General features: G+C 37.6%; 2 protein-coding genes across 3 annotated transcripts; both read right to left on the reverse strand.

Moving 5' to 3' along the window:
* Positions 1-496: 496 nt before the first annotated feature.
* On the reverse strand, positions 497-12,369 carry LOC113689912 (protein ENHANCED DOWNY MILDEW 2-like). Of its 2 annotated transcripts, XM_027207716.2 has the most exons (19): positions 12,230-12,369; positions 11,239-11,661; positions 11,010-11,100; positions 10,741-10,791; positions 10,470-10,609; positions 10,178-10,274; positions 9,954-10,058; positions 6,032-6,285; positions 5,677-5,766; positions 5,054-5,596; positions 4,730-4,874; positions 4,540-4,641; positions 3,934-4,026; positions 3,042-3,083; positions 2,811-2,921; positions 2,304-2,375; positions 2,105-2,223; positions 1,942-2,005; positions 497-1,842 (listed from the first exon to the last, which is right to left on the reverse strand). In XM_027207716.2, exons 2-19 carry the CDS (start codon positions 11,643-11,645, stop codon positions 625-627), a joined length of 3,744 nt encoding a protein of 1,247 aa, XP_027063517.2. In that variant the 5' UTR covers positions 11,646-11,661; positions 12,230-12,369; the 3' UTR covers positions 497-624. The 2 variants fall into 2 exon arrangements, with proteins under 2 accessions (XP_027063517.2, XP_071915679.1); XM_072059578.1 differs by lacking the exon at positions 3,934-4,026.
* A 1,703-nt stretch (positions 12,370-14,072) lies between these two features.
* On the reverse strand, positions 14,073-20,540 carry LOC113690762 (fimbrin-1). Its single transcript, XM_027208804.2, has 15 exons — positions 20,344-20,540; positions 19,889-20,091; positions 19,531-19,701; positions 18,989-19,227; positions 18,722-18,893; positions 18,590-18,628; positions 18,350-18,418; positions 18,134-18,250; positions 17,443-17,654; positions 16,679-16,834; positions 16,338-16,537; positions 15,622-15,779; positions 15,436-15,532; positions 14,929-15,020; positions 14,073-14,751 (listed from the first exon to the last, which is right to left on the reverse strand). Exons 2-15 carry the CDS (start codon positions 19,973-19,975, stop codon positions 14,368-14,370), a joined length of 2,193 nt encoding a protein of 730 aa, XP_027064605.1. The 5' UTR covers positions 19,976-20,091; positions 20,344-20,540; the 3' UTR covers positions 14,073-14,367.
* Positions 20,541-24,545: the final 4,005 nt, after the last annotated feature.

Below are 24,545 nucleotides of genomic sequence, written 5' to 3' on the forward strand. Positions count from 1 at the left end.
CCCCAAAAAAAATTGAAAATTCATAATTCTTACCATCACAATAATTTTGAATTTATTTCAAAATATCTATGAAACTTAGTTCAAGGATAAATTCATCTAAAATTTAGATGAACTTTCTTACGCTACATGAGAAAAACAATTCTTCAAATTATTTTTTTTTTAACTTCAAAGTCTTCAAAAACAAGAATTATTCAACTTTTTATTATTTATAATATGAAATTTTATTTTTATTTAAAATAGAATAAAGATAAATTTTACAAAAGAAATTTGTAAAAAAATCAAGTTGATGGTAATTCACAAATTATTTTAAAATTTTCAAAAGGTTCTATTACTTCATTGAAAAAGATGCATTTAAACAAAATTGATAATGATTTAATTTTGCAACATTTTTTTTAAAAAAAAAGTACTCGTAGGATATTATTATAGCTTGTATATAATTTTTAATTTTTAAAAAAATAAATTTACTATACTACTTCATAATTATTGTCACGGCAAATTTGGAACCAGCGATCCCGCGAGGCGTCGCCTCTTGAAGCCAAAATTCAAGAACCAAAGGGAAAAAAAAAAAAAATCCTATAATGTACTTAAGTCAACAAAGTCATATTATAAAAGACAGCAGCGTATCTATTCGTTCAGCCAACCCGACGAATTCTGCTTCGAATAGGGCCGATAAGGACCAGGAGCAAAGCCCAACCCCCCAGATCCGCGCCCAGGTTGAGGGGCTGTGTTGTAAGATCCCATGCTGTTCACCGTGGGCGCGTATTGATGCACAGAAGATGTACTCGTACTACTATGCTCAGAATAAGCTCCAATCTGTGCGTATACAGACGAGAAGCCAGGGGCAGGGCTTGCCATGTAGTGGGTTCCGTGACTCATGGAGTTAGGATACTCGTGACCATAAAATCGAGCCTGAGCCCTTCCATCCGGCTGCACTCCATACGCCTCATTCCTTTCGCTAAATTGTGCTCCATGACCCCCCAAACCACTGGTGTGATTACTCTGGTAATTCAAAAACTGCATGCCTGGGGCCCCAAACCCATAATCCGACCTAGGACCAGCACGGTGTTGCCATGTGCTCCCCATATCCAAGTAAGCCGCCTCAGTGCTGAAGCTGTTATGCATCACCGTCCCAGCATCTTGATAGCTATAATGCTGCTTTTGCAAACCGGAAACTCTCTGGTGCTCTAATTGCTGATAACCTTCTCTCCACGCATCAAGATGCAAGGGCATCTCAGTATTCTCAGACCGGCCCCATGATCTGCAAGAAGAACTAGGAGAGGAATGACGGGGCAGAGGCTTGCTATCTGGAGATTTTATGTCAGATCCTCCTCCGTGTCTTCTCATATGCTTGTTTCCCCCCTCATAGTTACCTTTTGCCCGATGCTTGTGGGCATGACCCTTGGGTCTTCCTTCGTTCCCTTTTCCGCGTGTCATCCTAGTCTTGTTTCTGTCCTCCCAGTTGCCGTTGGCTTGATCCTTATGGCTATGATCCTCGGGAGCCTGTTCATCCCCTCTACCATTGGAAAATCCTTCAACATGACTTTCTACCAGCTTTGCTCCTCTTTCTGCGGGTTGATAAACATCCTGGAGACCAACAGAGTCTGCTAGCATGGTAGAATTACAGTGAAGATCACGAGGTTCCATGTGGCAATCAGGGATGCTACTCTCATCCTCCAGCCTCATCATTTTTTCTGCACAGGGCAAGTGGGCTTGCAGCCGAGCAATTTTCTTGTGTCTGACTGTCCAATCTGGGCGACTCCAAAGATAAAGGAGTGGGGTGTTGACATTCCAATCCTCCATTTGCTTGTCATTTACATCAATAGACCCTGGTAAGTAAAATGCCTTGAGAGGGAAAAAAGAAATGAATGAGTTCCTGCAACAAGCCACATCCTAATAGATGCAATGTAAGTAGAGAGAGAAGGAATCGAAATGTATGTCTACTTTTCCGGCAAGCAACTTATCATCCTCCCAAACAAGATCATAAGGATTTTTCTTTTCATCCAACCTGGTTAAGGAAAAGAAACAAACCACAATGTAACTCCAAATCCTTATTAGTTGCAGCCCTTACAACTGTTGAAGGGTACGGAAGGGCACAAGAAATTACCTAAGAGTCTCCTGTGGCGCAATAAGGATGAGCAGCTTTGGCTTAAATTCAAGGGCTTTATCAATGAACTTGTTAGCAAGAGATGCTTTTACTCCAAAAGGTGGGTTAAGCCCCATGATCTGCTTGAAATTCAAGAAACCATTAAGTACTAAAAACATCTGCTATTCATCATACTACTAAAAGAAACAGTGCTTCTTACCAGCTTTGATCCTGATGGCAAATCACTTTTCTGGACAGTCATCCAATCCTTCTTCTCAAAATTAAAATCATTCTGAAGAAACAAAAACAGGTTAGCACATACAAGCAAATATCTACGTCAACAGCCAAAATTCCCCAAGCCCCAGTCTATCTCAACAAGAATAGATACTACAGAGAAAATAAGAGGAGGTGCGCATCATCTCTAAAAGTAAATTGCATCCATCTTTTCGAGATCCAATCATATCATCTTTTCTAATGGGAAGGGCCTAGAAGACAAGGTACCCAGATCTTGACTCTTTGCAAATGCCAGCTACCAGGTTTGTATGTCTAGGAAATCATATCCTGATAAATAACGTATGTATGAAGATTCAAAAACTAAATAGGATGATTGTCATAAAAATAAGCTGGGGAAACAAATTTTCTAAGTTCTCTGAGAATTTTGAGCTGTTTGAATTTTTCCTGATATATTAACATTATCAGACTATAGACAAAGGGAAATGGAGTTCACCTTTGCTTGTTTAATGTCGTAGTTTTTAAAATTGCAGCTTTTTCCCATTTCATCCATCTTCAGTTTCATTAGGCAACTGAAGTCATTGGCACCACAACAGAAATCAACAACCTGTTCAGAGGAATGGCAAGAATTTATTGTTTGGATCTTGTTATCCTCCTCCTTTTTCTGGTTAGCCCTCATACATGCACCAGGAAGGTTGTTCAAGGACAGAAAGTTCAGATTACTTACCGTGTCACCATCTGCCACATACGAGTGAAGCTTGTCAACAATCTGCCAGAAATAAGCAAACATAAAAGCACAAAATTAGGTAGGGAGGGGAAAACGAATGCTCAAAGCTAACTAATCATAATATCTGAGTAGGATGTTCATCCATCCACATAATTTCCTCCATAATTCCCCAGGGCAAAATAGCATTATAAATGCAAACCCGCCATGGACACTGATCTATCTAAAAGAACCAATATGTCCTCAAGAACTAGTACAAAAATGCCGATCAGGATCATCAAGGTCCAGGAATCAAAGATTTATAGTACAAGTCAACTAATGTAATGTCAGTTCACCTCACATACTTGGAATGCTCATCCTTCTTTCTTCAAAACAGAGACTGATAGTGACATTTTATTTCCACTTTTAATCAGAAACTTAAATCAAGTAATGAAGTAGAAAGGTATTTGCAATTTCTTGCCAAGAATAAAACTCTTAACTTTCTTTCTTTACAAGTTTTTTTCCTTCAACAGAAACTGATAAATCATAGTATATTTTTGGTGCAAGTTACAAAAACATAAAACAAGTACACAGAATGAAACAACTTGCTTATTCTTGCTAAGGACAGCAACAAAGCCACAATGCTACAATTAAAAATAAAAAGGATCAACAACACCAACAATTATCTCAGCCCAATTTAAACTTTGAGTTCTGACAAGTCATCATGTCCTCTGTAAGCAAGTAATATAATAATCACATAGGAGAAAAATTAAACACTCATAAATTTGCTATTAACAACTTACTGTATGATTTAAAAAAGGAAAACACACACACACACACATAACAACAACATAGTAATTCCACCAATCCAAAGAGACTTATTTTCTATTCCAAGACTACAAAGCAGCTCACTTACTGCTTGCAACTTCTCCACTTTGGTGAAATGGCGACCAAAGGATGTGTAACGCGTACCATATAGAAATGGAGCAAGATAAACTCTGAGCTTACTCTGCATATCATATAGATTCAGACAACGAATTAGAACATGATTCCAGCACCTTTGAAACAAGTAAAAGTCGAAGGATCCTAAAATTCCTAATAGCTAAACAAAGAAGTCAGAGGTAGGAAGGTTGAAAGGACTACAGCCACTTGCAAACAAAAATTCAGTTCTCATTATCATGTTACAACAAATCTTCTTATGAGTGGCAGGATCAAGAATATGGAGCCAAGACCATGAAATCTTTTTATTGTTATGGTAAAATTATGGGAGCACTAAATAAATAACTTCCCGAGCCATATATATTAGCATACAAAAATGAAGCTGCATGTACAACCACAACACCATTTACAATCAGAAACTAAAACTGTAAAGTAATGTATATCAGTTGAATAGACAAACTAAAAAGGAAACAAAAAATACCAAATGGAAATGAACATAAAAGATATTTATACTTCTGTTCACATCCGGAAATATGAAATAAAGCCTCCTGTGACATAAAAGCAGGGTAGAACTGGATGGTACCTTCCACTTTACCATCTGATTGAGAAGCCCAGGCTCGCAAACGGCTTTTGCATCTTCAAGACTGCCTCCTTCTTCCAACTTCTGTAAAGCAGCATGAAGTGCCTGTGGATATTTCATTGGTCAAGCTCAGAACAATTGAGATAACCGAAAGACTACAACACAATGAAGTATACATATTGCAATAACATACCTCAATAGAACCTTCAACCTTCCCCAAAGTTATACTTTGTATTACATTCTTTAATGAGGATCCATGCGTTGATGGGGGTTTGTGCTCTTTGATAACATCATCTAGTGTTATTTTCGATTCAGCTTCTCTCACAAAGGAAAGAATCCTGCAAAAAATGATCATTCAAACACTCCCCAGTAAAAAGAAACATGCCTAAGAAAGATTACAAAACATTCTACTTGAGAGTATGTTAAACCTCTATGGGACAAAATGAAAACAGACAGGCAGACAGTGAAGGGGGAGGGGTTAAGAAAGGCATAACATTGCAGCAAAAAAAGTTGCTACCTTTCCTGAGAATCAGCATCCAGCATCAGTGAATCATCAGCTTCCTTTGAAACAGATCTAGCCGCTTTTATTTGCTGTTTCCTATCTGATGTGTATCCTCCCACCGATGTAGCAAGCCCGGAATCCTTGTTATAATATTGCTCATACAACTGCTCACCCAAGAAGGCCTTGCTATCACCACCAATGGATCTACCATCTTTCCTTGGGGGCCTCCTCTTTGATTCTGTCATAGAAACATTAGCCAATTTCCGTTTCTTGGAAGACTCTGGTATGGATAACCTTCCTCCATTTGTTTTGGTAGAATGAAGCTGCTTCACTGCCATGGATGACCTGGGGAAAACTTTTACTTTATCTGCAATACTATTCTTTGAAGCAGCAGCATCCGACGCAATCTCTCTCTTTTTGTGCAAAGCTGTCTTCTTTTGCACAAGTTTTGCTTTGCCAAGAGATTCTGCATCTTGTTTCCTTTTTTCCCCCTCAATATCTGGGAACTTGATATGGTTTCTGATAGGAGTTTCAAGTTCTTCCTTGATCTCGTGTTTTCTAAATTTCAAGAACAAATAGAAGCATCAAGACAGATAAAAGTCTAAATGGAGACCAAAAAAAATGCAGAACATCCTTACGTGCAATAAATTAGTATTTTGTTTGGCATAAGGCCTTCCCAAGCTCTTTGCTCGATGCCTTGATCTTCGTCATCCTCAAAAGCAATGTCCCTGTATATTTTGACCATAGAAAAACACTCCGAATGAGATAGTATGAATTATAATATGATATCATATTCGTATTTGTGCATGTCTCTATTATCCTCAAAAGCAATCTTCATCATTTCCTATTAGAAATTTATTGTTCACTTTGGCCATTTTAAAACACTCCCGATGAGACAAAAACAGCAGAATGTATAAATACACAAACACAGATACAGACATAAAAGACATGTTCAATAAGAAACTTCCCAAATTCCACAAAATAGAGGAGTACCTAGGCAGACATTTCCGGTGATATGCTGTTGGGCAACGTCTACATACAGCAAACTGCAGCTGCGAGTCAGTTTTGTCCTCGGGTTCTGGCTCTTTACAGGCAAAGCAAGTATGGATGGGACAGACGAAGGTCTTCCCTGCAGCAATCTCACGCTCAAGATCTTTTGTTTTATCTCCCATCTTAAATTTGAGTGCTTTTGCTACACAACGCGGGTGGTAAAAGTAACCACATGTCCCAGTAACACACTGAAATACCTGGAAGCCATGCAAGAGTAACAAAATTTTAATTCTTCAAAGTGTAAAACAATTAGCCAACTCATCACAACCAGACCCCAAAATGTTTGGTGTTTATGAGCCGTATCCAATCCTAATAACCATAGTCAGTTTTGGCAATCAAGTAGATGCATGAGACATAAACTCAAACTCACATCAAATTAAACGTTGATTGAGATAAAGAAAGCAAGATATTTGTTCTTCTGGTGCAAACCAGCCAAAATATCATCCGTTCTTGCAAGTAGTACTCCAAAACAAAAGTAACACTAATGGGTCCACTTGGATGGAGTGTTTTGTGAGGGTTTGTCTAAACATTTTATTGTAGCTTACTGTGTAAAATGTTTACAAAAACCTTTTTTTGAGTGTTTTGGAAGATGGTTATGAAACCGTGCCACCCACCACAAACCTCTACCATACCCACCCCCAAACAATCCCAACCACCTATGTTACTCAGACTCGGCCACAAGGTATCGGATTCAGGCATGTCTAAGTGCCTAGTTTGTCAACTACCTAAAATTAGGATGTGAGACACTTCTAATGACTCAGACATGGAAACGTGGATACAGCATAATTTCTAGAAAATTTATAAATTATATACTATAGCTTCTATATGTGAAGATAATGATTGTGATGTGTTAGTAATTTATATGTGAAAGTAATGGTTGTAATGATTTAATTAAGGTAATTGGCAATCAATTTATGGAAATTAAAAGCACAATTAAATGGATTATTGTTAATGTATTGTCAAATAGAGCTTTTTTTTCCCCTTCTTGATTCAAAATAGATTTCTTTTTTAATGGAAAAGAGATTCTAGTTGTCACTTTTAATTACCAATATAACATTAAATCAGCCAACTTTATTCCTTTTCTATTTCCACCTTGCAATGAAAATATGTGCATTTTTCTAAGATCAACAACAAGACTCTAGCTCATAAGGATTCCAAAATAAATATATAAAAAACTTATTAGCCAATCACTATGTTTGTAACATGTGAAAACTCACAGACAAGTAACAATAAAATAATTCTCCCCTCGATCCCTCCAGCGTCTGCTCTCCTCTATCACCTCAAACCTACCGCATCTCTCTTCTCTCACATCTATAATTCGTTCTCTTAAACACAGAGCATGTGCCTCTCTCTTCCCCCATCAAATTGAAAACTAGAAGTAACCAGCAATTTTTTTGCCAAGCTCCAAAGTCTTAAGAGGTGAAACAATGCCCAAGAGTCCCTACTCCCGCAGCTCCAATCTCCCAAGAAAAAGACAGAAATGAAGCTAGATCTGCTTCAATCTTACAGTTCTCTTCCTAGTTGTCTCACCAATCTCTCCTGCTCTCCTATTGACAGACAAAAGTTATCAACACAATAAAGTCAAAGTGTCTAAAAAATATTCAACAAGTCAGACTTGTATCCCATGCAAGTACCCATGTTGTGCTGTATCAACACGGGTACTTGGGGTAGACTGATTGGTCAAAGTAACACAGCCAACCACACCTGCCCCTCCTTTTTTCTTCTCCCTTCCCCTCTTCTACCTCTTTCTTTGTGTTTTGGCGGGTGGGTAGGGAGAAGAGTTGGCCCAGGCAGGAAAGTGGGTGGTTGTTGATAAGAGGTAATGGTGGAAGTGGAAAAGAGCGGTAGGGGAAGGTGCAGGTGGAAGGAGGAAAGGGGCGTATGCTTCTGGAAATTTTTGGCTGTTTTAGTGTGTTTTGAATACGTTATCGTAGAGGGTGTCCTAAAGAAACATGTTTTTCTAGAGCAGCCCAAAAAAGGGCATCCACACAAACCCAATAACACAATAGATTTTTAACCTGAAATGAAAGAGACTAATCAAGTCCTAATATGATGCTTCAATAAATACTTGAAAATTGTATAACAGTTCCAAGAAAAACTGATAGCAAACTTGAGATGCAACAGAATGATTGAGGAAGAATGGTATTTCAATAATTAATACATAAAAACGCAATGCAATCACCCTCCTTCCAGGGGGTTACATACATGAGACAACACCTGCAATTGGCAAATGAAGATTCCCAGATTCTCACCTCTGGACAACATCAGCTTGCAGCCGAAGGAAATTACCACATCAAGTTCATAGTTCCTTAAATGCTCACTCACCCGATATTAGTGTGGCATGAACTTATCATCAAGGGATTTTGGTTGGGGGCGGGGGGTTGGTGGTGGTTGGTCACGCTGCCCTTCTTTTGTACATGTACACTATACTACAACAGAAACATTGCAAAAAGGGGCCTAGAGACAGGAAAAAGTATTAGGTGCTCCTAACATGCCTCATCAGCAAAAACAAAGTGGAGTGCAGATTTTAACATATTGTTGCCACGTGTCCTGTGCAGTCCCACCCTTTAATGTGGCACATCTCTCTCAGTTGTATTCCATCTATGCAGTAAAAGAAGAAATAACTTCATTTGTCGGACCCAGAAACTATGACTCATCAAACCTCTCAACAACCAGATGAGGGGGAAGAGACTCACTTTTGACGCTCACCAAATCGATAAGGCCACCAGAAACTGGAATTTGAAGTTCGACGCTCACTTTCCAATCAAAGCCTTCATGATGGCTCCATCTCCAACACTTGCCGATTCTATTGAAATCTGTAATTTCTTGGGCGAAGCAAAGATGAACAAGGTAGATATTCTTGAAGGAGTGGTGGTTGTGCAATCAGAGAAGTTTTAGGATTATTATGGCATCAGATGGCAATGACATCAAGCTTGTTTTCCCTTTACTCTGGATCCATAAAGCTGATAACATCTTGCTTCTAACTTCCATATTTCTTCGCTGCTTCTTGAAGCCTTTAGGTTTTTATTTTCCCAATCCAGTTTGTGAAATTATTCTGTACTACTTATGTTGATTGCTTCTTTATTTTCCGCTTTGTTGGTATACTAAATTTTCAACAGAATATGAATCACAGTTAAATCTCCCTTTTTTTTATTTTTTGGAGCAACTTTTCATTTCCAGTCAGAGCTCCATGGCAAGGGGAACCAGAGGCGCCTAAACATAGTACAAATCAAGAAGAAGACTGGAACCAGGGGATGGGCTACTGGAGAGAGACTGGATAAAACGGAGACTCGACGCTTGGATTGGAGCAGTCTTTGGAGATGCAGTCAAGCAGACGAGTGTCCCTTATGAAACTCGTCAGAATCCAAAAGAATGAATATGGTGGGGCCAGGGATGGTTGATTTTATACTTGCAGAGATTACTTCAGATTTGTTTCTTATGTAAAACATTTAAAATGGTAACGTGACGAGAACAGAGAACCAAAATGAAATTCAAGGGTGGGACCACAAAAACCAAGTGGCAAGGGCAAGTTAAAGTCTGTACACCACATTGACTTGCTGATATGGCACGCACAGAGGAGCTAATACTTTCAAAAGGAGATGGTAACAAGAATTAAAATTAAGAAAAGGTAGATGCACTGTAGACAATCCGGTTCTACAAGCAGGACATCATTAACTATTACATGACACATTTCAACGACCATATTTTGCAATTAACATGAGATACTTGAGATCTTATTCTTTACTTGTTAAGTACAAGCACTCTTACTTTGCTCAATATATTTGAGATGCAATTACCAATCCATAGGAAGCAACATCAATAAAAGCCAATGTAGCATTAAATTATGGTAATTCAATGAACGAACCTCAGCACCAGCTGATTTATCAGATGACCCCAGCTCGCCACAAACAAAGCACAACTGTTGTTTATACTGACAATTCTTGCACAAGAAAGTTTGGTTTGCCATTGCCTGATCAATATGACAAGCATTAAGGCAAAATTAAAGATGCTGGTAGACCATATAGCATCTCAAAATCTTCAAAAAAAAAAAAAGTCGGAACAAGTAATGAGTTAGCTTGGGAAGTATACCTTAACTTCTTTATCAGAAAATCCAAGAGATTCACAATTTGACTCAGCACCAGCGTCTACTGTTGCGTGAAATGACCTCAGACACTTCCCATCACAACTGATTTGAAACATATTATAACCTTTGTTGTTAATGGCAAAAGGAAAAGAAATAATAATGGGAAGTGCGCGTCTTAAAACAATGTTTTCTGTTGCTTGCTTATTACGCAAGCCAAGTTTCATCTAAAAACGACAATAATGCCAAGATTGAATAAGCAGGTGATGAGCAATAAAAACATGAGAAAGAAAATGCTACCAGAGAATATCTCCACCGTTATCACAAATTGCACAAACATGTTCAAAGAAGTCCTCATCCTCATCATCAGAGCCATCTTCTCCATTTTCATCAGGAACATCGTTCACTATGAAACTAGACCTTGCAGTAGTTCCAACCTCCTGCAAAAACCAGTAACAGCACCAACTTATTTTGGATCTAATATCAATTGTCAAGGTTTCTTTTTCATCAATTGTCTTCTCTTTTTAAATTCTCAATGGAGGACTGGAAGTAGTAGAAAAGGGAGCAGAACCTCAAAAATTTTCTTCTTCCTGGACTTGTCTTCTAGAAAGTCATTGAAAACCTGTACAATTTAAACAATATCAGGCAGCATTCTTTGAGGTTATTACTTGTTACAACATGAGCCAATTTGTGTCTAATCCATGCTTTGCAACATGCTAGACATACAATTTTATTTAACAACAACCTAGTGACCACAAGCATTTCATAGTTTAAAATTGGATAGCATGTCACAGCACAACACAATATTGTCAGCTCTAGGAGTGATAGATCCAGACAAACCTTGGCTCTGGCCAAAATCTCATCCCGCTTAACAGTTTCTGTAATTAAATTGGTCATCACATCATCCTCAGAAGGACTGCCGTCAAATGATCTAGAAGTTTCACAAAGTTGTTAGAAATGAATAATCCATAAATGAACGAAGGATGATTTTTTTTTTTTTGGTTGTGGTGTTTTTTTGTGTGAGTGTGTGTGTTTGGGGGGGGGGGGGAGGGGGATGTCCTCATGAAACCTGAATTTTTTAGTCAAATGATCCCGTAGAACTTTTGCTGATGTTTCAGGTTTCCCTTTGACAAAGCTTAGGCAATGCACAGTAATCAAGATCTTTCTAATGGTTTTTTCATAACATTTCCTTGGCTTCAGAAGCTTTATCCAGTTCTTCTTTCTAGTCAGCACCAAAATCTCAGGCTCTCTAGATGAAATATCGAATTTCCAAGCTATGACTTGCTCAAAGATTGTCTGAAGTCCATTGTCTGTCTGGCCATGCAAATCAATCTCTTTTTTGTTTCCCTCCAAGCTCTCATCATCATTCCACTTCAGGGGCAACTCAGCAAATGAAATTGTCTCATTATCATATTGAAAGTAATAGTTAGATACGTCACTAGGCAATATTCCATCCTCATCATCCGAAGATGCCATTTGTATATTCTGGTCTCTGCTTGATAAACCGAAGAACAAAATGAAGACGAAATAAATTAGTCAAAAATGTCACAATATTCAAAAGACGTGAGAAGTTCTGCCACTGGATGATTACACTCATTGCATAGAGAGTTATCAACCCTAGTAAGAACGAATGCACCGCCCCCCTCCCCCCCCCCCCCAAAACAGAAACCCCCTCCAAAAGCAACAAATGGGGAAAAAAAGAAAAATTATCTCTAACTCCAACCACACTCAAAAAACAATAATCTGGTAAAGAGATAGAGAGTAATAAGAGTGAAGAGTCCAAAACTGCATCCGTAATCAAGCAAAACAGTAACTAATATACTTCAGAGAACATTTATCACAAAATTATAAACAAGTACAAAAAGTAATTCAGTAAATCCAGCACGCAGAACAAATAGAACAACCGGCAAAACCCTTTTTTTAAAATTTTGTGTGTGTGTGTGGTAAGTACCCCGCAAACCCATTTTAAGGATGCTATTACCAAAAAAAAAAAAAAAAAAAAAATTCCAAATCCCAAAACTGATCAGCATGAATGCCGTAGAATCACATCGGCTAGTTACCTCAGGGAATTCGACCGCCGGCGAGAGAAAATTTTGTGGATTTCGTTTGATTACGTGAAACGATTAGCTAGGGTTTAAAGTTGCAACAAAAGATACACTAGTACTACAGATTATGGTTTCGAAGAATTGATATGGATGAGAAGGAGAAGGAGAAGGAGAAGAAGACGGCGTGGTTTTGTAGTAAAAATGTTTGACACTACTGTTTTTACTTTTTAGCCATCCGCGAAAACATCGGCCCACGTGTGCTTTTGCTTGTGAGACGTGTTATGCTGTAGTCATTTGTTTATAAATAAAAAAAATTTAATAGTAAAGAGTATGACGTCTATGTGTATTAAAAGTTTCAATTTTTCAAAACTAGTTTTTACAAGAAAAGTTACTAAAATTAAAAGAAAAGTACTAGAAGACTTATATTATATGTAAGTAATTACCAAATAAAATACTTCAGAAAAGATTTGTTTACAGTCAAGTTAGCCACTGTCACGAGAAAATTTAAAAAAAAAAAAAAACAAAATTTAATGGCCGTGTCTATGGGAAAATAGAAGCAATATATATACAAAAATAAATAGAAGAAAGAGCTGCCAGATGGCAAAATGTAAGAAAGTTCAAGACATCCTCAGACTTTTAATTCAGTGCTTCATCCGTGTTATCTGCTTTTAGTCATACTCTTAATCAGTTCCACACGAGATTTACAAAAATGTTTTAATACTAGTTTCTCAATGAACTTTTTTGTGTTTTTAAAGAAGATCAATCAATTCCTTCCAACAAAAAAAAAAAAGAGGACGAAGATCAATCAATACACATACATGCTTTAGTGGCAGTATTGTGTGATGATGCATGCAAAGTAGTAAGAGAAATGCATTGCAGCGGAAGGGATAAGCAAGGTTGTCAGAAAACCCCGTAGGAGGCTAACAGGGGTAAAGAAAGACGAGAAGGATAATGCACCAAAAGATGATGAAAAGAAAGCGGCAGTCGAGAGGAATGTAAAAGACAGAGACAGCCCACCGACTGCTGCTGCTGCTCCTGAGCTCCTCCTCCGCCGCCGCTTCTGCTGCAAGAGAGATCATTTTACAAGTCTGCATGCATGCATGCATCGTGAAGCATGTGATGGATAGTTGGCAGATGTTGTGACTGATTGATGCAAGTAAGGTGGTGGTGAAAGGTGATCGTTAAGACAGATCCACTCAAAAAGTTTTATAGAAGGTTCATCAGAGGAAGAGTCACCGCCAAAGTGCAGCCTCTTTTTCCGATCTGAAGCCGGCAAGAAGAGAAAGAAGTTGCTGAACCTGAAAGAGAGAGAAGTAGTAGAGCCCCGTGCTCCAGAAATCAAGTAGTACATTGTTCAGACAGAAAATGAAAGGAGAGCCACCAATGGCAATGACTAAACAAACAAAAACAGCCCAAGCATTTATGCAGAAAGAGGCCAGCAAGGAGCCCTGCTGGAACTTTCAACTCCTTTCATTTTGTGTACATCCTAATTTCCCCATCCCTTTGTTCCTCCGTTCTGCTTCTACACCAAATTTCTCCGTGAAAAAATAGCAGTCTGATTTTGACATAAGACAGGTTCTAAAATCCAGTGATAGTACAAATTCGTGCAAGGTTCAACCGTCCTATTGAATCGCAACAGTTTTGGGTGAACTGATCGATCAGCTAATTGTCCAACTTCAATAATATAGCCTAACATTTTCTGATGTAAAATCGTCACTATAAGTAGAACGATGATATTGAAGAAATGCTGTAAAGATACAGCTAACCATTTTTGGTTAATTTTGACGATTACAGAATTAATACTGCACAAGCAGAGGAGCTTAGAATCATAATAAAACCTTCAAATGCTGCGTTGACGTAGACAAAATTTACTCCCTTAAAATCACCGTTCAAAGCTCAAAATATTCAAGAGAGAACATGTGGCAAGCATTACATAATTGGGAGAACCAAAAGAAAAAAAAAATTTTTGATGGGGTGATCAAAAAAGTTTCCATTTTTTTTTTAAAAAGAAAAAAAAAAGGATGTATATTATTTTCCATATGAACAGTATTATCTACCTAGCTACTTGACCTAAAACCAGTGTGTTTTCTTTTCTTTCATTCTTCATATTCATGAGGTGTCCTATTCTTCTTACTTCATCAACAAACGTGCAACTATTCTTCAGCAACCAGTGGATGTGTATCTTCATTCTCTACTTGTGAAGAGGAGACTGTACTGTCGGATGCTGCATCATCAATGGTCGAGTTGGACACTTCACCACCACCAAGTGAACTATCATCTTCGCCGTTAACAGACGGCGCAGGGGATTCACCAGGGGAAGCAGTTGCAACGGGAGATGAAGAGCCATTGAATGTGAGCCCAGAGGATACACCAGGAGAATCAATGATGGAAGGAGAAGGATAGCCATTAGTTGATGATCCAGGAGAAGCATCAGGAGTTCTAGTAGTGGATGGAGATGAATCCGAATCTTCAACTGGTTGCTGAAGGCTCCAATACATGATGCTGGCAGTCAGAGTAAGGATCATCTTTTGATTTACCTGCCATAAAGTGATCAATTACAATAGCGATTGTTAAATATGGATTTAATGTTTTGAAGTTTGGTGAAAACCATAGAAAGGTAAAAAAAAAAAAAAAAAAAGGAACAGAAAAAGGGAAACGGGGAGAGGGTGTGGATTCGGACAACATAAAAGAGAACTTGGTACTTCCATGCTCACCTCAGTGATGTCCTCAGGTAACAAGAATATGGAGCACCCAAGCTTTCTGGCAACGCTGATGATATAAGTGGCATTCAACTTCTTCTCGTCATCTGTCACACCGAGAATATATACAAATCAATCCATCATTCACTTTTTCTAAGTCAAGAATGGAAGTAATCATTATAACTGTAAAAAGAAACTGGATGACCTCACCACTCTATAGCTATATTGATTCTAACCAACAAAAAATCTTCAACATTTTACTTGTGCATACCAACTACAACTTTTGATTTTAAGAAACAAAACATGGATGTAAGTCAAGTAGATGAGAAGAAATTAAACAAGCACACAAATTGCAGCTTTTCTACTTCTCTTGGAATTCTTCATGAAAATTGTGATTAAGACTTTCAATTCCTACTTGGAAAAGTTCAATCGCAACTCCAACTCTCTGACGGAGTAAATTGAGAGAGCGGCAGACAATATTTTTATCTGTATCCAAATAAGAATTTCACAATCAAAGCATACCACTTTCACCCTTTGTAACGAGGTTCCAGTTGACAACTCGTGGCTCCACTGCACTAAGAAGCTCCAGGAAGAATAGTCCCGATGAGAGGCTCTTGTCCTATATAAAAATTCCAAAGGCACACCACGCCATCAAGTGATGTTTCTCAGATGATATAAAGAGGGAACAAAGGTCTCCAAAATATTAACCTTAAAACTCTCCATTTGAGATGATCTGCCTGTACTCTTCACTTTTTTGTTTGCCCACTTTAGAATATCAGCATCAGATATCTCCTTGCCTTGGAAGCGTGATCTCAAATTCTTCAAGAGTTGAAGAATATTACACCTCATCAATTGCCACAGAAAAGCTGAGAGATGAAACAAAAAATGAAAAACACTGAGTTCTTAAAAGCTGGAGCAATCAGATAGTAAAAGAAACACTCTTTCAGGTTTACTTAAAGATATCCCCTTTGAGAACTCTTTGTCAAAAACTTGTCAGTACCTTTTTAAACCCCCCCCCCCCCCAAAAAAAAAAAATCTCTCTGACTATCAAGTAAAATGCTCCAGACCACATGAAGAGCAGGTTGTGCATGATTTTGCACAATCTATTGAGACGCTTAACAGACAACTTCAGTTGAACAGTGCAACTACGATTTTCAGAAGTTGCCAGAACCAGCTTTCCAGATAATCCTTAGCAGAATTAGCCATTTACCTGGCTCTATTTAACTAAAATATTAAGCCCCGCAGGCATTATAAAATACTGCCAGCTCATGAGAGAGAAAAAACCAAAAAAAGAAAACAAATTGAGGGACAGTTAAATAGAGAGAGGAGGAAATATATTGAGGCAGGTATCTCAAACTCAAATAGCTGATATATAAGATAATACTTGCAGAAGTGGATGTAGCGCGGCATGTTAAACATATTACCAAGTATAAGCTTCTTATTTCCCTGCACAAAATCATTCCCAGCTACATTTACCAAGGAAAGTTTCAATTGCTTCCCAATTTTGATGACTTGGTTGCAATTCTCCACCTTTCTGAACGGCATTTTTATAGGAGGTTTTGTTGCCTGTTTCCAATTAACTGATCCCGGAAAAATCTTGTCCAGCACCTCCAACAATACCCAACTGCAGAAGAAGAAAAGGAAACACAGGATGGGTATCATAAAGCGCAACAGAAAAGAGTTCTACTGAACTTTGTCCCCGATTATTAAGCAAACAGTTTTCACACTGCATAGTATTTTGCAGAACTGAAAGTTTAAAACTTACCCGTTTCTAACATCCTCAAAGAGGTTATTGACATAAGATGTGATTCCCAAACTGTTGATCCACAGTCGGAAGCATCTCTCTTCTCTAGACATTTGTTCATCATCAGTCATCATCTCTGCAAATGAGATCTTCTTATTGTCTGTGGACAAGCCATTCCTGTATACGAATAAAAGCATCAACATAAATACAGCAAGTAAACAAACAGTATGAACAAGATCACGAAAATTTTTTGCCACAGAATAACAGCCCCTTTGCTTAATGCATTTTGGTTAAAGGAAAAATGAAACCCATTAACAACAAATGCACTCTTAGAATGACCTATTATCATTTGCTTCAGTTTTTTCATATTTTCTTTCAAGGGTGCTTCCAGAAAACGGTTGAAATTTTTAAAGAATATGTTTGGCATAATATTTTGAGAACAAAAATTCTTCCAAGAATCAACTGCAGCAGAGATTTTCCCTATAAGTCTTTCCAGTATATGCTGCCAGGTGCACAAGACATTATAAAGGTTACTCCTTGAATGCAAATATTTTTCATAAAACTTGCATTCATAATGGAAAAAAAATAAGAAAATCCAAATGCAAGGCCAAGCATGTGTTTCCGAAAAGCTGCGATTGTGATGGACAAACAGAAAGCTACAATACACAAACTTTTCATCCCGAGGTTAACCCCAAGTATCCAAGTCTGACTCAGTATCTATATCAAAACCATATAGCTGGTTATTTCAAGGATTTCAGAAGAGGACGCAGACACAAAAATCCCACCTCTGATGGAAAATCTGTGCAACAAATGCGAGATTCAAGTTGGTTGAGCCTTCAACAATATCCTTTGGGGTTAAGTATCTTTTGCAGTCCATTCGCTCTGCATGGTCAAGAACCAAATTTGCTCTTTGGACAGGATCCTTGGCATCTAATGTGGCTGGACTACAGTGCTCAGGTGCAAGTACATTAAGTAGGTAAGCATATGCCTCTCCATCCTGCATTTCACAAAGGTGTCAGAGACTTGGGATAAAAACCTAGTGTGAACTATAGTTTAGAAGTCTGATACATAAGGTTGTTGGGAAACACAGAGCAGTCAGAGGAAGCTAGCTTATCATCGATACAGGTAATCTGACTTTTGTTGACTTGGGTCAACTACTAAGGACATGAAGTTGATAACAAGAACAAATGAGAAAGAAATCAAAGGCAGAAGTTAGATTATAACTCAACAAAAAGGGTGGTCAAAACAACAGCGGCCTATAGAACCCACACCCAACTCAACACCATCTCTCTTTTCAGTTTACCCTCTGGAAAGGCAGAAAATAAGCTAGTGTGAATCCAGATGACCCCAAAAACATCATTGACTTCTAAAGGTATTTATATGCATCAAGCACGTGTCTACTTCAGCTCAAATAAGATCACCCCATTGAATTTGTAAGTACTGTTTCTGCTATATCACCAGAATGTAACTCAATACCTTCAGATCAGAAGAAAAATTTGAGACAGTTTTCTTGTAGCCTGCTTTCTTCAGATGGAAATTCATCCATTTTAGCAATACCTTTTCTGGAGCTAATCCCATAAGCTCCTCGACATCCTACAAAAGTTAACAATATAATTAAATCAAGCCACAAGTATCTACACAAAAAGAAATAACCAAGAATCCATATCCAGAAAAAAAACATCAATAACATACGTTGTTGTCCTCCACCAGCTCCACAAGCTGTGGTGTCTTCCTGAGATTAAGATCCGCCAACAGTTGGATCTGAAATTAAAACAAGTGATAACACAATACATAAGGAATCAACCACAGAGAAAACAATTGATGTATATATCTGCAAGAGCCATGCTTTGACTTAGAAACAAAATTGTGGTGCCGTTTCATAAGAACGCCAGATAAACCAGAAGCTTGCTAGGATAACATCTAAATGCTCACCTTTATAATTTGAGAAATCAAACCAAGTACCAGATGTGGCTGCAGAAGGGACAAATATGATGACCTTAGTCATGAAAAATTAGCAGATACCAGATATTGAAGCAGATAATTAATTAACTTAAGCCAACTCACTCTTCCTTCTACAAGGTCCTGGGTGCCAATGTTCACAACTGTGCAGCCGATAGCTTTTGCAGAGTTGAGACCAAGTGTGTGGTTCTCATTTCTTTCCCATGGGTTGAGCACCCTTTTCATATTAATAGCACGCTCATCTATAGTACCAGGTACCGCAACATTGATTAACTTGCTGCATTACCATGAAATGTATTATCCATACCACAACAAACTAATATCCGTCAGGTATAAATGGAAGAGTAATAAAAAGCAGACCATGTTTAATACCATAGAAGTACTCCATCCCTTGCAAGATCAAACAAAGCATTGGAAGCTGGATCTATTGGAAGAAAGTGCTTCAAGAATGGATCATCCCTGAGATAGCTGTTGATGTGAGCAACATATGATGACTTCTCTGACTCACTAACTGTATGAAGAAGAGTGGTTGTGGTCGCCTTGAGGAAAGAGGAGGAACTTTTCGGACTACCTTTTCTTGCATTAGCTTGACTTTGCAAGTTCAAATACGCCTGCCCAGTTAAGCTATAAGTTTGCATCTAACAATCCATCCTCAAATATAGCTACATTGCAAACCTACGATTCTAAATTGGTACTGCTTAAGTTGCCCCTTGCTTTTATGGCACCAAACTCAGATTGGAATTAAAACCTAGAATTGGCTTTTTCCCCAATTTTAAGACAGCCATAATATTAGCAGTACCACAACCAACGCACAAAGAAAGTATAGCATTTGGTTGTCCAGATAAATTTCACATATTCATATTACCCATTGGGAAGGACAAAATATAATGTAAACACTAATGCATAAAACTCACCCTGAGGAAGCCTTCAAAATCAATTTCACTCCTCATATCAGGATTAGATTCTCCTAATACCTTCCGAATCTCCTCTTCGTTATACATCTCACCGAAGGCCTTCAATTTAGCCAATAAAGGCGGCAAATCGCCTACCTCGACTTTACCATTCTGATTCTTTATCGAAGCAAACTACGAGCAAACAAAGAAGAAATCATTTCAATTCTTACATGTGTTCATCATATCCGCTTGCATACTGCATGACTGCCTCAATACAATTCAGCAAGGCAATATAGGAAGGGTTCAAGAAATGCCAATGCCAAGGCCCAAAAAAAGGGAAAAAAGGAAAAGAAGAGAGCTGCGGGCGAGAGATAATTACTTTGGATTTGAGGCTGCGAAGTTCAACCTGTGTGAACTGACTCTGAAGCCATTGATCAGAAACAAGAACTCCAACAAAAGTAGACATTTCTTCCACCCCGCGGCACCGGAAAACGCGGGGAAAAAGCTCCTCAATCCCCCCACTAAACTGGGCTCCGAGATTCAAAAATTTTCCGCTCGGTCAAAATCCAACAACCCACAAGTCTATATCCACACATCCAAAATAAAATGGTCAGATAGCCCATTACAGAGCACACAAAAAATCACAACCTCATTAACAATCGTGCAAGTAGATTCAGTATTTGAACGAATCTCCAATGTTTTATACTCCACTCATAATTCAAAATACCGATACAATCAATAATGGACATTTATGAGAGTTTGTCAATGGTACAGTAACATTGAATGAATGAGCGAGACTAAAAGACAACGTATTAAAGCTGAAAATTCACGTACCCGTGTAAAATCAAGATTCATCAACCCGGTCTAGCTTATTTTCTTAGTTTATTCAAAGTTTGACTGATCTTTGTGAACTGAAACCTCCGCAAGATTGAAGAAGGGAAGATGTTTGCTTGGCTGGAAGGCAAAGAGTGAGAGAGAGGGAGAGAGGGAAATCTTGGGCTTGTGGACAAGCGAAGGACTCAGAGCCGGCTAAGAGGGAATTGCGATGGAGGCCCATTTAAGATGACATGCCACCTACACGCGCTGGTGAGTAGTTAATTTTTGTACGCGCGTTTTGGGTTGAACAACTCATCCTTAGACTTTACACCTGTCTGTCTATCTCAGCATGAACTTGTCATGCCTTTCCACCACCTACCCCTCCTCTCCCCGAAACCCCCGAAACCAGGAATCATACAAATTTTCAGCTAAAAATTCTTCAAAAACAATTTTCAGCTGAAAATATCTCCCCAGCTAAAAATTCTCCCAAAACAAAAACCAAAAAAGAAAAAAAAAACAGAGAGAGAGAAGGAATCGAAAGTACTATTTCCGTCTTTATTTTTATCCCTTTGCCCTTGGCATTTTCTTCTGACAGTGCAAGAATTGCATCTGACCAGTATTAGTGTGGTTAGTCTATATATAGAATACAAACCAATAATTGCTTTTCAATACATGTAATAATATATATATATATTTTCAATCTCTTGTACTGTAAATTGTCCGGATTAAACTCTCATTAAATGGTTGGCCTTGATTAGGAAAGGTGCAGTTGACTGTTAAATTGGTGTGTGGTTTATCGTTTGATCGGAAAAAATGGCGGACGCTCATATTTTTTGTACTAGTATTTAACAATAGAAACCTTCTTGTCTGGAAAAGGGGCACCGGAAAACGAGAGCTGTTACAATTACACAAAACGTGCATGGAATTTTGTCAATGAGCTAGTTTTTTCTCTCTTTTTTTTTTAACAAAAATGAGTTATTTGACTTGAGCCTGCCAAGTGCTATAACATGGTAGAATTCAACCTTCTTTTTTTTTTTATTAATGCATTGTAGAATTCAACGGGTGGCAGCAATTGGGATGATGAACTGCGGTTGACAGTGGATTTTATTGATCAAGAACGTCTCATTATGGTATTTTACCATAATATAACGACTGATTTCCAGAATCCAGCGGAGTTGACAGCACCCCATGAAACAGGCCCGTCTGAATTACATTTTTCATGAAAAAATTACTGTAACGATTTGATGTATAATAGAGAAAAAAATAATAAAAAATGCAATAAAAAAAACGACACAATTTTTTTATAAAAAATGATAATTCAAACAAAACATTAATTGCCGCAGTTTTGCACTAAAAGAGCATGGCTATGAGGATCATTTTAATCACTAGTGTATTTCGATTTGCAAAATTCTTGTATTAAAACCTCTCTTGGCTGAATCGTGATTGATTCCTCAACGTAGTATTAACAGTGCAGTCCATCAAAAGATGGTACTGCTCCTACTAAATTAAAACTAGTAGTAAATCAGAAAAGACCGGTCGCTGGCAGCCACATCCACCGTCCACCGCCACCGACAACACGTATCAAATCAGCATTATCCACACGCTCCTCTCATTCACATTAATTTCCTTCCTCCATGTGCCTTGGCGTATTTTTCCTGTTTTCTTGGAGGCAACAATTAATCTAAGTAAAATCTTTTTTCTTTCTTTCTTTCTTTCTTTCTTCCCCGTCGTTGATCAACATTGGAACAATCTCGGTACAGCCAAAGAAGGGTATCTTGAGCAGTTAGAATTGAACCTCTATGTTTGCCAATCAGTATCTAGTTATTTGGAGATTGGATGGCATCATTTAGTGTTTTTTTTTAAAGCTACAGTACTTTTGGTTTCGTATGATGTATATAAAATAGAAAATAATCGAGAAAAATAAGAAGGTAATCAAAACACGTAATCAATTAATATTTCAGAAACAATGACCAATCCAAATACGTTTTCTAATCATATTTTATCTCTTCAGCCACTTTTTTATCTCGCAAATATCACATTATAAAAAAGCGTTACAGCAACATTCTGAAAGAAATATTCGTCTTAAGAAATTTCATAATATGTCACACATGTCTCGTTTAATCCAAAATAATTATTTTAGCTTGAATTTCCAAGTCCAAACATTATCCACGATATTCATAATAAGTTTAATTTAAGTACAACTAAATAGTATTTATATACACACACATTTCTATTCGAATAATATGTTTGAGAACACGTTAGGTTCTGTTGAATTATTTATTATTATACATAGCAAAGTTAGGGTCTATTGAACTTAGGAGTCCTTCCTCCTTCAAGTTGTGTGTATTATACACTAAATGGTTGTAAAAGAATTTTGAATTTGAAATGAAATATGGTATTTCAAAAAATTTGAAATCAATTGATTAGATCTTATAAAATAAAATGAAATCAAATTTTAGAGGAAAAAAAGAAGAAGAAATTGAGACTCGATTTGAATTAACTGTTTTTTAGGCTATTTTAAAAATATTTTAGGTCCCGTTTGTCAATTGAGTTTTTTGGGTATTTGTTTGAAATTTTATTTCAACTTACCGTAAAAGTTGTAGGAAAAATTTTGAAGTGTGTAAATTTTTTAGTATTTTGAAATATATAGTTTAAAAACTTTGAGATATTTTTTGAAATTACTATAGTTAAAGTTGTGGGAAAAATGCACTTTTCATCCTCAAAGTTTGGGGGGTTGACCAATTTCATCCTCAATGTTTAACCCCAAACACATTTCATCCTCAATGTTCCGTAATTTTGACCAATTAAGGACAATTGACGGGAATTGGAGGACAAATCAAAAATTGGGACGGAACTTTGCACGTGAGAAGCACAATTCGTTAGATCGAACTTTATACCCAATATAACCGGGTCAAACCGAATGGACCCATTTATTCTAACGGACAAAAATGCACAAAATAGCAAAACGAAAGGAAAAAAGCTTCTGTCTTCTCCTTCTTTCTTCTCCGTTGTCAGCCCTAAAAATTTTTGTGCCAATCTTTCCATCCACTTTTCGAGCATCTGCTAGCAAGAATGAGGGCATAGACGGCATCCGTGGAGCATTTTAGGTGAAGAAAAATATGGCATTGCGGAAGAAAGAGCTCCACATTTGTCCACCCCCAAATTACGGTATTTATACCCAAAATCAACAACTACATTGCATAAAGATATGTGTTTTTTTGGAGAAGGAAACCTGATATGTGGTCCCTTGTGTTTGTACTGTTTCCCCACTACAATGTACGGCTATTTTTTTTCCAGATTTGGCCATTTGCATGAGGTATAAATAAAGCAAAAAATTTGTCTTGGTTTGATTATTATAGTGTGAATGTGGTCCCTTATGTCTGATGATAGTTGCCGATTGACTATAAATTTGTGGTGAGAGTGATTAATAAACAATAATACTTGGTAGATTTTGCCGGCCATGTGTATCTGGCCATGTGTATGGAAAAAGTGAAAGTGGTCATTGTTTGGTAGTTTTTGTGTGGGTCAACTACTTGTTGTGCTGAAATGATGAAGCATTTTTTTTTCCTGAAGAGTCTGATCTATATTATTTTCTTTAACCAGAAACGGGCAGCACATTTATTACATTAAGATGTCACCATGGAGGCCTCATTTCATATGCTCCTGATCCCCATTACGAAGGTGGAGATTTGTGTATGTTTGACTATGTTGAGAGTATAGGTCTAAGTGTTTTCGAAGTGGATAGATTAACTGAGAGTGCTGGTGTATATGGTCATAAGGTGTACTATGGTTGGGAAAATAACACCTTTAGGAGGATAGACAGCAGTAGGGAGTTAAATGGTTATGTTAAGGGGGAGGTTGGACCAACTAAGGAAGTTAACTTATATCTTGAAGTATCTTTTCATGAAATTCTAGTGCAACAACTTGGTTATGATCCGTATGAGGTAGATGAGACAGAAAATGAACTCCAAAATGGTGATGGTAACAATAAGAATAGGGATGAAGGTCAAGGAAGGTGTGCTGCTAATAATTGTGATAATGATTCTGACGCAAGTGATGAGACTTTTTTTTCAGCTATTGATTCAGATTATGAAATAGGTGATGATGCTGATGATGGTATATTTCATGATAATGTTGACAAAAATGCTGAATGGTTGGGAGTAGATAATCACAGGAAAGAAAATGTGGTTCCTGATCCTTTGAATGAAACAGAGGTGGTT

Source organism: Coffea arabica, chromosome 7e (genome assembly GCF_036785885.1).
Source record: "Coffea arabica cultivar ET-39 chromosome 7e, Coffea Arabica ET-39 HiFi, whole genome shotgun sequence".
Taxonomy (NCBI): domain Eukaryota; kingdom Viridiplantae; phylum Streptophyta; class Magnoliopsida; order Gentianales; family Rubiaceae; genus Coffea; species Coffea arabica.

Coding starts and splice junctions, on each gene's coding strand:
- LOC113689912 (XM_027207716.2), bottom strand. CDS start 11,645: ATGGCATCTTCGGATGATGAGGATGGAATATTGCCTAGTGACGTATCT. Junction 6,286..9,953: donor ATAAATCAGCTGGTGCTGAG/GTTCGTTCATTG, acceptor CATGGCTTCCAG/GTATTTCAGTGTGTTACTGG. Junction 2,376..2,810: donor ACGACATTAAACAAGCAAAG/GTGAACTCCATT, acceptor TTGTTTCTTCAG/AATGATTTTAATTTTGAGAA.
- LOC113690762 (XM_027208804.2), bottom strand. CDS start 19,975: ATGTCTACTTTTGTTGGAGTTCTTGTTTCTGATCAATGGCTTCAGAGT. Junction 19,228..19,530: donor ATTTTGAAGGCTTCCTCAGG/GTGAGTTTTATG, acceptor TTAACTGGGCAG/GCGTATTTGAACTTGCAAAG. Junction 14,752..14,928: donor TACCTGAGGACATCACTGAG/GTGAGCATGGAA, acceptor ACTTTATGGCAG/GTAAATCAAAAGATGATCCT.